The sequence below is a fragment of the Euprymna scolopes genome, chromosome 4, assembly GCF_053919585.1.
Source record: "Euprymna scolopes isolate OS-2025 chromosome 4, ASM5391958v1, whole genome shotgun sequence".
NCBI classification, from domain to species: domain Eukaryota; kingdom Metazoa; phylum Mollusca; class Cephalopoda; order Sepiida; family Sepiolidae; genus Euprymna; species Euprymna scolopes.
This window is the reverse complement of record NC_136485.1, coordinates 15,729,161-15,747,855: the sequence shown is the minus strand read 5'-3', so window position 1 is coordinate 15,747,855 and position 18,695 is coordinate 15,729,161. Positions and strand designations below refer to the sequence as shown.

The window sequence follows — 18,695 nt, the reverse complement described above, 5'->3', positions numbered from 1 at the left end:
GATTTTAACCAAATTTTGCATCCAGATGTTCACTAAAGTTATAAGAAAGAACAGCGTGTTACAAATTTCTTTTAATTTGTTTTTCTTTTGCCTATTTACTCATATCTCTCTCTCCCTCTCTCTCTCTCTCTCTCTCTCTATATATATATATATATATATATATATAGATATATATAGATATATAGATATATATATAGATAGATAGATAGATAGATAGAGAGATAGATAGAGAGATAGATAGATAGAGAGATAGATAGATAGATAGATAGATATGGTTTAAAGAAGGTTTGAGTAAAAAATGTAAAAATAAAAAATGCAGTTAATATTCCCTGAAATTTTTTTTTTTTAACCTATTGCAGACTTAGCACTTGCATAAAAAGTCTACAATTACAAAAAAAAAACGCATCGAACACAGAAATTAGGAACCCGTGACTTCTGGAAAATCTACAACAGTGTAGTAAATAATGGGCAATCAACAATTCCCCCACTATCCAACAATCATGAGGTTGTTTGCTCAGCAACCGGTTTGCCTTCAACTCCACACTGTAACCTGCTAACCAACCTCTCCCTGACTTTCCTTTGCGAACAGACGCCACACTAGACGATCTGAAAATCACCCCTTCTCAGGTGCATGCTATCATAAAAAATCTTGACACTTCAAAAGCATGTGGACCTGATCTCATCCCGGCTGTGCTATTAAAAAAGTGCTCCGCCGAAGCAGCTCCGATTCTCTCCAAACTTTACAACAAATGCCTTAATGAATCTTGCTTTCCTTCCTGTTGGAAAACTGGTTCTGTGATACTCTGGCGAAAGAACTGACCCAGTAAGCCTCTTCCTACTTTTCGCCAAAATATTTCAGTCCATAATAAACTAAGTTTTAGTCCATCACCTTACAGATGCTAAACTTCTGGCCGACCAACAATATGGATTTAGGCAAGCCCGTTCCACGGCAGACATCCTAACTGTAATCTCTGAGCGTATACACCATTCACTTGACAAAGCAAGGGAGGGTAGAGCGGTAGCTCTAGATATATCTAAGGCTTTTGACAGGGTATAGCATGAAGGTCTTCTGAGGAAAATCAGATCATACAGTATCACTGGATGAATACTTAACATAATTAAATTGGCTTAGATAAGATAACAATCCAGGTTGTCCTCGAATGGTCGTACATCTAAACAATATGATATAAATGCGGGAGTGCCTCAAGGGTCTATACTTGGGCCTCTATTATTCCTAATATTCATAAATGACTTCCCTGACAAAATTGTCTATGAGATGGGTATATATGCTGATGACACCATGCTCTATAACAGATACGATAGGAAAAAAATGAACACATATCTAAAGAAATGGCAGAAACACTAGAGGACGACCTCCAATCTGTAGTGGAATGGGGACAAAAATGGATGGTCACATTCAATGCTGCCAAGACTAAACTTGTTTCTTTCAATAATTACAAGAAACCTTCTCTACCACCAATAGCAATTGCCAATAACTCTTTATCTGAAAGCACATCTTTTAAAGTTCTCAGCCTAACGTTCATAAGAAACATGAGTTGGAAAAATTACATCGAGAGCATTGCCAGAAAAAGGTAGGTTCTGTATAGAAAGCTATTAACGCCCGAAAGTATCCTCTACTTCTATAAGGCCACCATTCGCCCATGTATGGAGTATTCTGGCATATTTGAGCTGGTGCATCAGCTACTAGTCTCTCACTCCCAGACAAGATTCAAAAGAGAATCGCCAACCTAATAGGTCCTGAACTGTCATCTAAGCTTCAGTCTCTGTACCATTGACGAAATGTTGCATCCCTCTGCCTGTTCTACTAGTACTTTAACGGTAAATGCTCCGACGAACTGCAAGCACTTGTACCCCTTCGACGTAAATACCCCCCGACAACCCCGACAAACAGCAAAATCCCACCCCTTCACAGTTGAGATCGCTAGATATAAGAGAGCCTTCTACTTCAGTAGTTTCTTCCCCAGAACCGCTAGACTTTGGAATTCCCTTCCGTGTTCCTGCTTCCTCAACTGTGCTGGCATGCATAAATTCAAGTGTAACGTGAACCGACATCTTGCTGCCCAACTCCCCACATAGTACCCCTGTAACTTTAAAAATGTAACAAAAAAACAGAATTCAACTATGTAAGGATGAAAAACAAACAAAATCTTCACTACGATTGTTAAATAGAAAACAGTGATCATCAGCATCCTACCATGTAGCTGTTTCGGACACACACATATCTCAGAAAAGTCAAAGTTGCACCGCATACACTCTGACATTGTTACATGTGTGTTATATAACGAATCAATGATTCGTCGTAAACACCTACTGCCACAACTACGCGATGCTTCAAAATAAAAAACAACACACAGCAAACAAAAGAAACGGCATCGACTCGCCCGTTAAATACCTTTTTAATGTCTCTTCATTCATCAAAACGAAATAAAGACTGATCACTTTCGTTGTCTTTTTTTTATCAATGTTTAAAACTTGAGCTAATTAATAATAATCTAATTTTGTTTTTCTTTTTGTTTAATGTCTCTAGAATTTCGGGGTTTTTTTTTGTTTGTTGTTGTTGTTGTTGTTGTTGTTGTTGTTGTTGTTTAATAAGTGTGTATGTGTGTTCGTTTGTTTCAGGAATTACAAGAAATGTAATCCATATTTCTTTCATCAATTGTCTCCCTTTAAAAATAAGTGCATTTAACTGTATATTCAAAAGATATCTCTTGTCTTTTGTCTCTCTCTCTCTCTCTCTCTCTCTCTCTCTCTCTCTCTCTCTCTCTCTCTCTCTCTCTCTTTCTTGTTAATTTTTATTGATTTTGCAAGAAGGATACCCGATTAAAGGTAAAAGACGTTGGAATAATATTTCACGGGTAAAATGGGGCGCAAAAAATTTCTTTGTAAACAAAGGTTACTAAACGAATGTGAAAAACGGATGAGTTGAATCCTGTTGAAAACAGGGAAAAGGAAACAAATGGGGAGAGAAACGGTTGAGAAAGGAGGAGAGGTCGGTGTTTTAATATAAAGATGTTACGCTTTTATGGTCCGGGGTAACGCCGGGTAGCTTTTCAAGTATTTTATAATTATTAAATACGGTAACGTTATCACAGCTCACCTGAAACAATGGTTGTTGCTGTCGTTGAAAAGGAAGCTGTAAAGAAAAATTTCGAATACACCCAGCCAACGTCGAGTGTATGGGATGTGACAAAGAAACTTCCCCAACCACAAAATGGGTTTGAAAGAGGTGGAGTGTCTCCAAAGACCATGCCGTAACCGAACATCCAGAATGCCAGGCCACCAAAAATGACGTCAGTAGCATTTTTAACCATTATGTTCACTTCGTTCTTCATTGAGATCGAACCACTTTCCAAAAGACCAAAGCCTGCAAGAAAAACAATATGCAATTAAATGGCGACGTAAAATACGAATATTAACTATTAAACTTTATCATATCAGGTAGCCACATATTTGAAACATTTTTCTTTGCATCGTAGAGATTTTTTTACGAAGGAATCACCACTTCTTAAGGTCCAGAGGCCACTCAAGGATAAGAAATTGCTCGTATATCATCGTTAACTACACGCAGATATCCGAAAGAATGATATTAGGTTGAGAAGAAAGTTCGGGTGTGTGTTACTATACACATAGATTCAAAAAAGTTGTCAAAAAACAAATTATGATAAATAATTGTTACCAAAGGCAAGATCAGTTACTCTTCTACCTATCTGCAAAAGTTTTTCGTGGTTTTACTTACTTTAAAACGTGTAATCGGATCGAAAATCAGACAGTGGTTATCGGTATATTTGAAAAAGCAAAATGGCGGTGTGCTCGCTGTTGAATACGGTAAGTTTGGGAAAATGAGTTCCAACTAAATAACTATACAAAGTACTGTTAGAAACTCACTGAATGAATGTTACGGTGACATATGCGGATATATATTCGGTAGATTTTTTTTTCAAATCTATCTGTATATAGTAACACAACCCCGAAAATTCTTGCGGAATTTTTAATTTTGATTTCAAATGATGTATTTTCAAATAAGTTTTTGTTATAATATCTTTGCTTTACATGTCATTTTAAAGAGCGTTTTTTCGCTCTATTTAATCGTTTAAATAGCAATTTTTTTTAATTATATCTCCTTTTCAGAACGTTGAATGCAAGATGGAAAAAAGCCAATTCGCACAATTTTCTTATTTCAATTTAAGCTAGGCAAAAAAAAAATGCTAAAACAGCTCGCGAGATCAACGAAGCGTTTGAAGCACAATAGTGGTTGAATATGATGAGCGTAGTGGTCGGCCATCGGATGTTGTCAACGATCAATTAAGAGCCTTAGTCAAAGCCAATCCATGCACAACTGTTCGATAACTTGCTTCTGAATAAGATGTAACGTATACGATGATATTCAATCACTTGAGAGAAATTGGAAAGACACAAAAGATTTGATAAATGGGTGCCTCACGAATTGAACGACAACCAAAAGAAACGCCGTTATGAGGTGTCATCTTCCTGTCTTTTACATAACAAGAACGACCCGTTTCTCGACCGGGTTTGACTTGTGATGAAAAGTAGGTTCTTTACGACAACTGGCGACACTCAGCTCACGACACTTCCCGAAGCCAGAGTTGCATCAAAAGAAGCCAATGCTGACTTTGGTGGTCTGCGACCGGTCTTATCTATTAGTTTTTTTGATGCAGGCGAAACCATTGCGGCGGAAAAGTACTGCACACAAGTCGATGAAATGCATCAGAAACCGCGACAACAACGCCCAGTATTAGTCAACAGAAAAGGCCCAATTCTCCTCCACGACGATGCCCGACCGTACATTGTTAAACCGGCCTGCAGAAGTTAAACGAATTGTACTACGAACCTCTGTCTCATCTGCCATGCTCTACAGGCCTCTCACCTACCGACTACCACCTTTTCAAGCATCTCCACAACTTTCTGCATGAGAAATGCTTCAAAAACCTAAGCGATACCAAAAACACCTTCTGTGACTTCATCGCCAGCTGAATGCAAGATTTTTACGTTACTGGCATAAATACATTTGTTTTGCGCCGGACAAAATGGTGGTGATTCTGCTGGTGCTTATTTCGACCAATAGATGTTTGTTGGAGCCGAGATATGTTTATCTAAATTTAAAAGTTAAAAACCGCAAGAACTTTCTTGTCGACCCGATAGAAAGAAACAGTCGGTTTAACAATAACATAGATTTACTTACATTTTGTATAGGATAAACATTAAAGAAAGTTTACAATATGCAAAGTATGAGGGATAGAAATGAATCCTAAGCAATAAATATTGTTTGATGACGATAAAAAAAAATGTGCGCTTGATGTTATACAAACGAAGTGTAATGCATAGAAAATGTGAATTCACCTACAGAGTTCAAACAATGTCGTTTAGTTAATTAACTGAGAGTCGATTAATTCTATCAGAAAAATTACCTTATGGAAACGTTATCATCGTTTAAAAAGAGGCGTTAAATAAATGATTCAGACAATGTTGGACTAGTTTAGAGATCGTGCTAATAAGGGGCAGGATCTTGTTTCTGAATTTTCCATCGTAAAAAAAAAAAACGAGACTAACAAATCTCATCTAATGTTTTCCCGTGCGAAAATGAAATATCTGCAGATAACCCTTTCCCAGTGATGAAAACAATAAGAAGAAATGATCGAACAATGAAATTTAGAAAATAAAGGGAAATAACATAAATTAATATAGCAACAAAGAAAAAAAAATATTAAAAAAAAGAGATAATGTTAATGAAAATTGAAAATAGAATAAAGAAAGAATTTTTTAAAAAATAACAGAAAGAAAGAAGAAAGAAAATGCTGGAAATAAAAAGGGATTGCAAAAAAAAAACACACAAAAAAAAACAAAACGAAAGAGATAACAAAAATGGCGATGAAGAACGAAGGAATAATCACAAGAAAAATGCGATAAATGAAAACAAAGATGAAGACACCTGATTGCATCGTGAATATGATGAAGGCACTTGTCAGGATCCAAGTCGCGTCATCATGATCGCTCAGGTCAGGTTGCGGTGAAGTGTTTAGATTTCTCGAGGCGTTAAATTGTAATGAATCATTCAAGATCGACTCTTCCGTCATTGTCGTTGACGCTAGAAGAAAAAAATAACAATCAGTTTTTCTTCAATATGCTGTAGTGTGAATCTTGGCTTAACTAAAGTATAAAGAATGGTCACGTCTTTGTATGTACCATGAACCACACTACCAATTAATCTATATAAATAAAACAATAGATGTATGCATGTGTGTGTTTGTGTGAAAATATTTAACCGATAAACTTTTAAACTATTCGTCACATAAGACTGAAATTAAGATAAAATAGTAATCATACACCAAGAATGGTTTATACCAAGTAAAATCTTTGTTTGGGTGGATGAATAACGCATACAGGCAAATGTCGGCAAGTTGAAATACAGAATGTTCATTTAAAGTTGCTGACATGTTTCTATTATTTTTGCGCATGCGCAAATTTTCATAGTTTGAAGTGGTTTAATTTGAAATCTATCAATAGCTCAAACAGCAGGGAACGTGGCTAGAGCACTAAATGGTTTGGTTTCGATACTAGTTGATAGCAGCCAAGTCATTTTTTTTTTAACTTTTGACATCACTACTATACATTAGGTACAATATAATATTCAATAAAGAATTGACATTGTAATAATAAATATAAAATCTGCATAAATTAAAATATATTAAAGTGTGTTTTACGACCGGGCAAGGCCAGGCGCCCTCCCCCATGCTAGTATGTAATAAATGGAGAAATATGGAAAACTGTTGCTTTGAACGAAGAAAATGAAACAGTTAATGAATACAAAATATTTATTCATTTTAAAACTTGGCCTTTTGCAAAGATCAAAGTGTAGTATCTGTCCTTCAGATGCTGCACTTCCATTTCTTGTTCTCTTTCGGTGGATGAGCAGTCCTTCGCGACTGAGACAATTTTTTTATTTTTGTGCCTTTTCTCCACGTTAAAAAACGACCCTGGTGTCTAACTCTGTCCCGTGGGGAGGCATTGTAAGTAGGTACTATCATATCTGGGGACATGCCGCTCTGAGCATTCATTCTTGCTTTGACAGAGTACATTATCGACCTTGCAATTTAATGGCGGATTATCTCTTTTCTCCCCCCCCCTTCATCTGGAAGATATATTTCTTACCTCTCTCTACTGTATTGTTATGTTCGTGATAGGTGCTCGACTGAGCTCTAATCACTGATACCCCTGTAAAACATTCATCGCAAGAAGTAGTCTGGCTACAGCCACAACAAAAACATTTATTTTCTCTGTATAAAAAATAAAACTGAACTTCCATAAACAAAGTTTCTTTCCTAGAATATTCCATCTGTTGAACAAAATACCAGGAAGCTGCTTCCCAACAGACTACAGCATGATTATCTTCAAATCTAATGTAAATGCATAATTGTGTAACCGTCCCCCATTTTATTTGTATTTATATTCACCCAAAACAAGGCACATTGTTACTAAGAGGATACTGTGAGTTAGAGACCTGCCTACAGTGACACTCTAAGTGGGGAGTTGAGCAGCGAGATGTCTGTTCACATTACGCTCCAATTTCTGCATGTTCGGGAGAGCAGAAAACAGAGGGCGCAAATTTAAAAGTCACGTTGTTTAGATGTACAATCATGGCGGACAAGCTAATTTTTTCTCTTGTCTGAGAAGAATCTGATTATATTAAGTATCCGTCCGTAAGATTCAGGTTCCATGAGAACATCTGTCAAACGCTACCAATATATTACTTCCTCTTAAGTAATATCTGCCCATTCCGGCCATTATTTCCAATCCTCTCATAATGGTGACCATCGTCTAATTTACGATCTCATTAGCCCTTATCATTGTGTAGCCTCCGGGCCTTAATAAATGATGAATTATTAGTAAAATAAATACAAAATTAGAAAGGTGCGATGTACATTATTTGTGGCTGGGAGTTTGAAAAGTTAATCGTTTCCTTGTTGTAGACGTGGAGAAAATGCACGAGTATTAGATGTGTGTGGATGGATATATGTTTGTTTTCTGTAAGTGTGAATATGCGTGTAATAGTGTAAGTTCAGTAGGCATTGAAGATCGTGTGTCTATATTGGTTTGTCATTGTTTAGTCAATGTAAGACTATTATATAAGTAAACCTGTGTTGAGTTGAGTTGAGTAGGCAGTGTGTGCGTATTTATTTTCCTTTGTGTTGTTAATGTGAGATTATGTGCGTGAACGTGGGTGTAGATAATAGTCATTTGCTTCCCCCTGCCCTTCAGGAAGCTGAGTATAATGACTTCATCATTATGTGGCGAGTCCCTTTTCTCTCCCCTTTGTCTTCTGTACTATATAGTCTGTCATCAGATCCTGGAAAAGAATTTATTTTTTGGAGCGCGAAGAAGTGAGTTCACATGCGGACGTAGTAGACAGCAGGTTACATTACCCTTATTTACGTAAATTCGTTAATTTATGGCCTTTTTTTTTTAGCTTTTTTGCTTTTTTGTGTCGTAGTCTGACATTTCGACTAATGTTATGCAAAAGATATATAAAATTAGGTTACTCTTTTAATATGAATGGAGTTAGCGACTAAATTAAATAATAACACTGTTTTAAAAAAAAATGAATTTAAATAATGACACTTTTTAAAATGCTGACTGACTAACTACAAAAATAAAGTGATTTGTTCTAGATCTAGCTAGGTCACCGTGACGTGTGATTGAACCCTACTATCTCTTAGCATCACTTTTTTATATAACAGTGTCGATCTATCATGACGTATTTACTCGTTCTCTTCCTTGCTCGTTTAATATATAGTTACATATATATGCAACATACACGTGATAAAAAAATCAGATATATGCAATAACATATATTTGAAGGAGTAAAAGATATAAAAGCTCGATAATCAATCTGAATGGAATAACAACTGATCAGATCTCGGATCGATACATAATTTCATTTGTGAAGCCATTCAATTCTACTTTTCATACATATTTACTCACGAGAAATTGTTACACAAGTCATTAGTAGTAATCGCTCAATGGTAACAAGTGGTATTCCCTGGGATCTGAGTAATAGCATATATCCTTAGATTTTTAATACTCTTTGCTTTTTTTCCGATAACCGTTGCATGCTAATTTGCGTTATTGGAACAGCTGTTTATCATTGAATTTTCATTGATAATAGTCATTTACTTTCTTTGGAATTTGAATGGCAATAAGTCTCGTCATCATTTCAGGGCTCCTCTTGCAGGTATAGATGTAGTCTTCCTCCTCGGTCAACGCATTGCACAATTTACCCTAAAAATTACATCCCAAAATTAAATTATCCCAAAAAACATATTAATCTTAACTAAAACATATCATCACAAACATCAACTACAACTCACAGACACCTAAAAATATATCCATTTCAGGAGCCATCACCCCAAAGAGCTGAAACTACACTCTATTTTATAAAATGTAGGATGTGAATTATAGTTAGAGGCAAACATCTTCGAAAAATATAACTAGAAAGTAATGAAAGCCGTAAAAAAGTAACGAAAACCGTAAGAAAAAGAAAAATCACCGCAAAACCAATAAATAAAAGTATAGAATTAGTGGTAAAAAATCTACGGAACATAAACAAACGAAATATTGAAAATTTAAAGCATACATATCGATGTATAACAAAAACAAACTACAATTATTCAAACAAACAAGAAAACAAATCCTAGAGCAACTTAACCAAAACGATAAATTAAATGCCATACGCAAAACAACCAGCATAACAAAAAGCAAATGTCAACTGAAAAACCTAACGATTTCACCTGATTCGAACTTATTCAACACAAAGTTAACTAAAATCATGTGGTGTCTGTAATATAATCTGCAACTTCTATAACTTTAAAATCCACCAACGCTATTCGCAATCTATATAGGTTGAACCACACACACGCACCATCAAAATACACTTATACGTAATTACCACTTAACAGCATTTCATCTGAAAACAGAAAGTATATATATATATAGCCATCCACATACAGTACTGTTTCGTTGTATCACAACTCATCAGTGCGGCTAGCTATACACCTTTTTCCCAGCCATAGATCGAACCTACAACCATCGTGTTGACAGTCGGCAGCTCTAACCATCGGATCAAGAATCATTGCCCATAAATATTTCTCGTCAGATGCCTATTAAATTAGCATTTGCCCGTCGCAAAGTGCTCAAACTGTCAGTTTGTTTACAAACAAACAGTGGGCTTCGCTTAATCGCTTAAATACGTGTCAGGTGAAAATATATTTACAAAGTGCTCAACCCAAGGAGGGGGGGGGGCTTATTAGTCATCCACATACAGTACTGTTTCGTTGTATCACAACTCATCAGTGCCGTTAGACATATACCTTTTCCCAGCCGTAGATTGAACCTATAACCACCGTGTTGACAGTAGGTAGCTTGGTTACATATGTGTATACATGTTCCAGTGGAATTCCGATTCAAGAATATTGATTCTTTTTTGGTCTGATGAAGGGTTATCCTTGAACTGAGATTACACTGAAACAGGTATGCACATATGTAACTAATAATGTTTGTATGATAAACAAACTATATGCCAGTTATATCCTGTATTGAGCACTTTTTAATAATCACGAGAGTTTCATTGGATTTAAATCTAGGAAATCAATCGATACAACCATTGCAAAATTGGTCCCAAATAGTAGTCTCCTCCGTCAAAGAAGCACTGTACCTTGTTTGGAGTGAATTAACGGGTATATATATATATATATATATATATATATATATATATATATATATATATATATATATATATACCCGTTAATTCACTAACTAATTCATTAACGGGTATATATATATATATATATATATATATATATATATATATATATATATATATATATATATATATACCCGTTAATTCACTAACTCATTAACGGGTATATATATATATATATATATATACATATATATATATATATATATATATATATACCCGTTAATTTGACGGAGGAGACTACTATTTGGGACCAATTTTGCAAGGATACTATGTAGGGAGTTAAGCAACGAATAGTCTGTTAAGATTACATCTCAACAAGGACCCGGGGTAAAATTCCAAAGTTTAGCCGTTAAAAAAAAATTAACTATTTGAGTAGAAGATTTTCTGAATGTAAGGGTGGGATTTAGCTGCTTATCAGCTTGGTCGTGAGGTACAAGGGCTTTGAGTTCGTCAAAGCACATTCCATTAAAATACTTGTAAAATTAGCAGAGATGCAACATTTCAGCGATGGGACGGAGGTTGGAGTTTGGATGACAGTGCGGGGCCTATTAGGTTATTGATTCTATTTTTTAACCTGTCGAAAGGCGATAAAAATGCTCATCCTGAACAACGAACATATATACACTCGATATACACCCCTCTACACTGCGTGTCAAATTATTAACGCGATAACATTTTGTTACCAGTTTCAGAAACTTACCGGTAAATTCGTACCAAAAGCTTCGGAAACGTTGGCAATGTTGAGCTGCGCGTACTGTGGAATTTTCGTACTATTCCACGCAATGTAAACAACTTGCCATCGTAATTGCTGAATCCACGGTATTTGAGGTGTGTCAAAGTATTAACAAGGCAGTTTATTTCTTCAATAAAATGGGTTGTAAAGGAGCTTTGAGTAGTTCTGAAAATAGTATTATTACAGAACAGCTAGCAAAAGGCAAATCTACCTTCGAAATATCGAAAACGATAGGAAGGTACCAAACTGAAGAATTTTGTCAATGACCCTACAAAGGTACGTAAGAGAGCTGATAAAGGTAAATCCAGAGTTATTTCACGCCGTTCTCTACTCCAAATTAAACGTGAAGTTGTTAAGATCCCTGGGCAGACAAGTTAAGAAGTATTTGACCAAGCCAGATTGAAGAATGTCTCAAAAAGTACTCATTGACGCCTTCTGAAAGAAGTGGCAAAGTCTGTTAAGCAACATCGATTAAAATTGGCAGAGGACAACAACATGTAAACGGATTTTTCCAAAGTTTTGTTAATGGATGAAGTGTGTGTCACTCTTGATGGTCTACATGGCTGGAGCAAGGGATGGGTCTAGATGGACGACATCGTTAACAGCGTTTAAGGCGCCAACAAGGTGATGGTGGAATAATGGTTTGGGCTGGGATTATCGGAGGTACTTTTGTTGGCCCATGGAGAGTCCCAGAAGGCGTAAAAATGACGTCAAATGCTTACATAGCTTTTCTGAAGGAGCACTTTGAACCATGGCTGAAGAAGCAAAGGTTGACGTTCAGAAGAACCATTATATTTTTATGCAGGATAATGCTCCCTCGTATGCAGCAAACAAAAGTAAAGAGTATTTGCAACAACTGGGGTTCTCTGGGCTACGGAAGATGGAATGACCTGCGAATTCATCAGATTTGGACCCAATTGAGAACCTTTGGAGTATCATAGAGCGACGCCTCTATGCAAGTGGACGCCAATTTAAGAGCAAAGATGAGTTGTGGGATGCTCTCCAAGAGGTATCGCGAGGCACAAATTTGACTAATTTTGTGGACCAACGTCTTTTACAAGTCCTTCATAAAAAAGGATCGCATATCCCCAACTAATTATGTCAACGTAGAAACTGCTATGTAGTTATTGTGTTCTAAGTATTTTCCTAGTTCATTTAATGTTTGAAAATTATTTCAATAAACAAGTTATGGGTATGTTGTGTTTTTTCTCAACCTTGTTAATAATTTGACACACTGGAATCAACAGATATTCCTATCTTCTGCCATAGTTTCGCTAATATTTAAATACTTTTATTTTCTGACTGAAGTAGCTGAATAGTATTGTAAGCACTTTCTCAAAGTTTCATGGATTTTTATTTACTCGTTCCTTAAATATTAAAAAAAATGTAAACTCGTTAATAATTTGATACGCAGTGTATATAACATTGGTTTATTAACGTATTTATTTAATGTATGTGGCGTCTTCCAATATGTTATCATCTGGTGCATAAATGTTTGTTTTGTTGACGTGTGCATAATGGTTAAATGGTACTTGTCGACATACTAAACAGTTTATAAACAGAAAGACGGATAAACATATTTTACGACATGCTTTAGATCACAACCAATTTCATCTGTTCACGAAAAACTCAAGCAACAAAGTTGTTTCGTATTTACATTTTTTGTGGTTGCGAGTTGTTGGTTCCGAAGTGGCACAATTTTTTTCTCCAACTACAAATATTCCTTTAACCAGTCCAATGCTCCCATGACTGCTATCATCTGTTGGTTCCGAAGTGGCACAATTTTTTTCTCCAACTACAAATATTCCTTTAACCAGTCCAATGCTCCCATGACTGCTATCATCTGTTGGTTCCGAAGTGGCACAATTTTTTTCTCCAACTACAAATATTCCTTTAACCAGTCCAATGCTCCCATGACTGCTATCATCTGTTGGTTCCGAAGTGGCACAATTTTTTTCTCCAACTACAAATATTCCTTTAACCAGTCCAATGCTCCCATGACTGCTATCATCTGTCTGTACTACACAACTCTCAATTACAAACTGACAAATCTTACTCTCTATTTTCTACGCGTAATCTGAAACTCCTTTCCTTTTCTAATGTTACTCTCTACGTAGTATCAAAACACTTCACCTGTTGTTTCCCATCTTCTTTTTCCTAAATTCCTAAAACTGCCCGATGCATTCTTAATGAAAAGATATCTATTTCATCAATCAAGTTACATTCCTGGAAACTATTTAATATAAATATTTATTTCGCTTTGGTTTCCTTCTGACATTCTACTTTTGCAATCATAATAATCGACCATTATAATATTGATCATAACATTCGACTATTTTACTTTCAGGTATTTTCCTGTAAACTAACAACATAACACTCCAAGCCAGGGAACATTCAAGGAAGATATGTTATATAAAGTATCATCTGGTGTTTGTATAACGTGATCGTACATGTTAACACGCACCCACACGTTGTATCCGAGACAGTCGCAAATGAATAAAAAAGGAAAAAAATTCGACTCAGCTTTGTCAGTTGAAATAAAATCTCTGTCGTGTAAACACGTGTTGAAGATACCCAAACTTGACATAAAAATCTGACCCCCAAAAGCATGAAATATGTAACTTCATTAAAGATGGCTGTCAATGTAGTAGAGACATGTCTAGAGAAGATCCTAAATTACTGTATATATACTTCCGAGTAGTACTTGCTCACAGTGATATATAATCTATCTCGCGTTAACTCGACATGTTGAAAATTGTGATTTTGCTGTGCAAGTTCGTTAGTGCAAAAAGAGTTCAAAGGGTTAACTTGTAACATAAGTCAAACGATAGCACCCGAAATGTAATTCGATTCGTGTAAAAGAAAACATGAAAGAAAGAGAGAAAGATATCTTTTCACTCGCATGCAAATGCAATATAGCTTCCAATTTTGGGCAAAACAGACGTGTCGAGTTAGAGGCAAAAATGCGTCGAAGAAAGAAACGCAAAAAAAAGCTTGGGTAAGCAATGTGATGGCTTGTCTCCAATTCACTCGTAGACGAAATAAAGAAATCCGTGACAGAAAAATCGGCATTGAGTTTTCGTCTTAGATCTTTACAGCATCGATCGATGACAGGAAGAATCGATCATAGAGAAGATCAAGATAACAGAAAACAGATATGGTGAACTTTATTCGCGAATGAATATGCACACACTAGATGTATCACGATCACATACATAGACATACGTAATATGAGACACACGTAATAATAATGAGACATAATCACAACAGACAAAAATCCTCCCCGACCCGAATGTTATATTGTTAGTTTAGTTCTGCGATTACCATTTTAACCTGGGTTCACACGAAACAAAATGAGAGAAGAAAAACACAGAAGATAGAAAACGTGAATAGCTTCACAGAATTATCAAGAAAAAACACACACGCACGCACAGTTAAGAACTATAACCAGCCTAAGGGTCTTTAAAAAGAAACTCGACCATGTCTATACACACCCGATTGTATAAATGTATATAAACTGTATATAAGACTTGCGTATATAATTGAATGGGGAAGATGCACGTGGCAGGTTTGAAGAAACAATCACAATATCCACTAGACGATTAAAAAAAAAGCCATTAGAATAGACCCACACACACCTTAAAGCAAGGTGCACATAGCGACGGTCATATATACACGATCACATAGACACTTTATATAGAAGAACAAGAGAACATATCACGAATTAGTTGTATGGGTACAAAAGACAATAACACAGTATACTTGGGTTAACCATCAGGTTGTAAAATGAAAACGATCGTTAAAGAAATAGAAGGCACGCAATCAAACAAAGGAAAAAAATAAGAATGATTTCAATAATGGAATCTGAAAAAATGTATTTAGTGAAAAAAAAGCAATGTGATTGTGGTAAGAATGAAAAAAAGAAACGTACATACACAGTTAAGACACACACAAATATATATGCTGCCAACACTAAGCTCGTTTCCTTCAATAATTACAAGAAACATTCCAAACCACTAATAGCTATAGCTAATGATACGTTACCTGAAAGTACTTCTTTCAAACTCCTCGATTTAACTTTCACAGGGAACATGAGCTGGAAAATATACATCGAGGGCATTGACGCGGCTGCTGCGAGGAAGGTGGGCTCTCTCTACCGTGTTAGAAAGTTATTTACGTCTGAAAGTATCCCGTACTTCTACAAGGCCACCATTCGCCCTACGAGTCTCTCACTCATGGGCAGGGTTCAAAAGAGACTCACCAACCTGATAGGTTTTGAACTGTTATCTAAGTGGCGCATCTCTCTGCCCGTTTTACAAATGGTGGATGCTCCGACGAACCAGACCTATTGGTTTTTATTAATTTGGATTCGAAGAAATAATTTTGGATGACAGATTTTAATTTCAGACATTCAACATATTAAAAGCAGATACACGTGGCTCTTGCAGGTCTTGTATTTAGAATGCATGTTGTCAAAGAAAAAATGATACTATATTATATTAAACTATATTATACTATACTGCATCATAATATACTATACTATATTATATTATATATTATATTATATTATGCTATACTGCATCATACTATACTATACTATATTGTATATTATATTATGCTATACTGCATCATACTGTACTATACAATACTATACTATATTATACTATATTCTACCATATTATATTTCTGTAATATAAATTCTATTATTAGTCTGTCTGTTTATCTATTTCCCTGTTCGTTCCATTTTTCTCGGAAACTACCAGCCTGATCTGGCTGAAATATTGTATGGACCTTCATCATGATAAGATGCAGCAAATTCAGTATCATGATCGCTGTTCCATGCATATTTAATGATTAATAGGGATTAATAGGGATTATCACTAAATGCAAAATTTAAACGAATTTAATCACTCTCCGCTTATCTTGGCATTGTTTCTAGTGGTCTAGCACTTCTCCTTACAACTGATTCAGGAGAGGTATGGTCGGAGATTGTGCAACCCTTGGCTTGCAATTACTCGTGAGTTCCCCTTACAGAGGATATCAATTGTCTCTTTACACTGAACAGAATCATATTCAGCCATCAATTTGGCATAAGGCACTCATTATGAGTCAACGGTCAATAACTTTTGACCGTTTTTACGCTATAAAAAATCACTGCATCGAAGTTGATTGGCAAGAATGATTACTTGAGAAACTATTGACAAAATTTCATTATCTTGATCGGTTTGAAATTGTTGTAATGTTATCAACTAAAGAAAATTGGATAGTAAAATTGCTGAAACATCTCTCTCTCTCTCTCTCTCTCTATATATATATATATATATATATATATATATATATATATATATATATATATATATATATATATATATATGTGTGTGTGTGTGTATATATATATATATATATATATATAATTATTTTCCTACTATAATAATTAAATACCTACAGCCACTAGTATTTCATCCTTTCGGGATTCTTCAGTGCAGGGTGACACGATTAACACCAGCCGAACGATTCGAACCCTGCGACACGAGACATCTCTGGCTCGATTAGCGGAGACTGTATCCACTCGGCTACCATTAACCGCGTGAAATAGCGTTGAATTTTAAACATTAAATTTTAAATGTTCATTACGTCAGTCAGACAGTGATCTAATCGTTATACGATGATCTGTGCATAAGAGCTAAATTGACCGACTTTAATTCAACTGAAAGTGCTCAACGATAAGAAATGAATTTCTTAAAGGGGCTGCCATATATATATATTGAGTAAAAAGACTAATAATTGTAAATTATGAATCCGTTTCAAAAGGAAAGACAAACAAAATCAAATTGAGTCTACAATCGTTTCGGAAACGATATTTATTTTATTAAATCGACAATAGTTATTGACAATCATTGACAAAGCTGTTGTCTTCCAATATAATCTCCTCATCAGCAAAAAATAGGTTTAATACACCAAAATAAAACTAGCATTTTTGTAGTAAGTAAGGCGGATATTCCTTATTGAGTTCCATGAGAAAACTTGTTCTTTTAAAATTATTAATACATTTATTAATGCATTAAAATAAACTCTGCTTTTTAGACTCCAGGTTTAAATTCCATCTATAATATATATATATATATATATATATATATATATATATATATATATATATATATATATATATATATATATATATATATAAAGCTGAATGTGTGTGTATGTGTGTGGTCACGAATAGGCTCCTATATGGTTGACTATTTTAAAAAAACTGATTACATATAATGATAGAAGATGTATCGAGACACAGGAATCGGTATGTTTGATCTGGCAGGACGGTGGTTCATTAAAATTGTGGGGTCTGCGTTCGCGTCTGGTCCACAAAGTATGGAAATAAAAAATTTTAAAATTAAAAAAATACGTTTACAAGTGTTTTTGATATAGATGTACATAATAATACTTTGATTAGCATGTTTTAACTTAAATAGGGATGGTATAATAAAAGTGTGGGGTCTGCGTTCGCGCCTGGCCTCCATAGAATGGAAATAGGCACAAACATTAATAAAGGACTTTTCTTATCTATCTGCGTAAGTATACTTTGATAATTATGTTTCAGTTTGAAGAAATATGGTATAATAAAATTATGGGGTGTTCGTTCACACCTGACCTCCAAAGAATGGAAATATGTCACAAAGTTTAACAAGTTTTTTTTAATATAGATCCACAGAATATTGTGATAAGTGTTTCAGTGTGAACAGGTGTAGTATAATAAATTATGTGGTTTATCTATTTTATTTTCACTTTCATCATATTTTGCTTTGGTTTTGATACCCCCAAATTCAACCCAAATTTACAACCCTTCCTTTTCATAACCTATCATATTTCATAAATCAGAGTCCATTTTCTGTAGGCTGTTTTTGAACCCAGTCAACGACGGGTACTTTTGCTAGTATATATATATATATATATATATATATATATATATATATATATATATATATATATATATATATAGAGAGAGAGAGAGAGAGAGAGAGAGAGAGAGAGGGGGGGGGGAGCGCGGGACAGACAGATGAAACAAAATTGTCCGTCTGTGAATATGTTTCGTGGCATCACAGTTAAACTGTGGATCTAAAACCCAAAACTCCTAGAGATTTGGAATTAATACTGTCGAGTCCATATCCT

The 18,695-nt window shown here is 35.2% G+C and overlaps 1 protein-coding gene across 2 annotated transcripts in view; it reads right to left on the bottom strand.

Moving 5' to 3' along the window:
• The window catches only part of LOC145266811 (putative ammonium transporter 3), a 63,473-nt gene that overhangs the window by 35,772 nt on the left and 9,006 nt on the right, over positions 1-18,695 (bottom strand). The window contains exons 2-3 of one of the 2 annotated variants that reach the window (XM_080122653.1): positions 5,969-6,124; positions 3,119-3,385 (exon numbers count right to left, since the gene is read on the bottom strand). In XM_080122653.1, the coding sequence (XP_079978779.1) occupies positions 3,119-3,385; positions 5,969-6,113 (412 nt within the window). In that variant the 5' untranslated portion in view covers positions 6,114-6,124. Of the gene's footprint in view, positions 1-3,118; positions 3,386-5,968; positions 6,270-18,695 lie in introns of those variants that run through there. The other variant, XM_080122654.1, reaches the window with a different exon arrangement.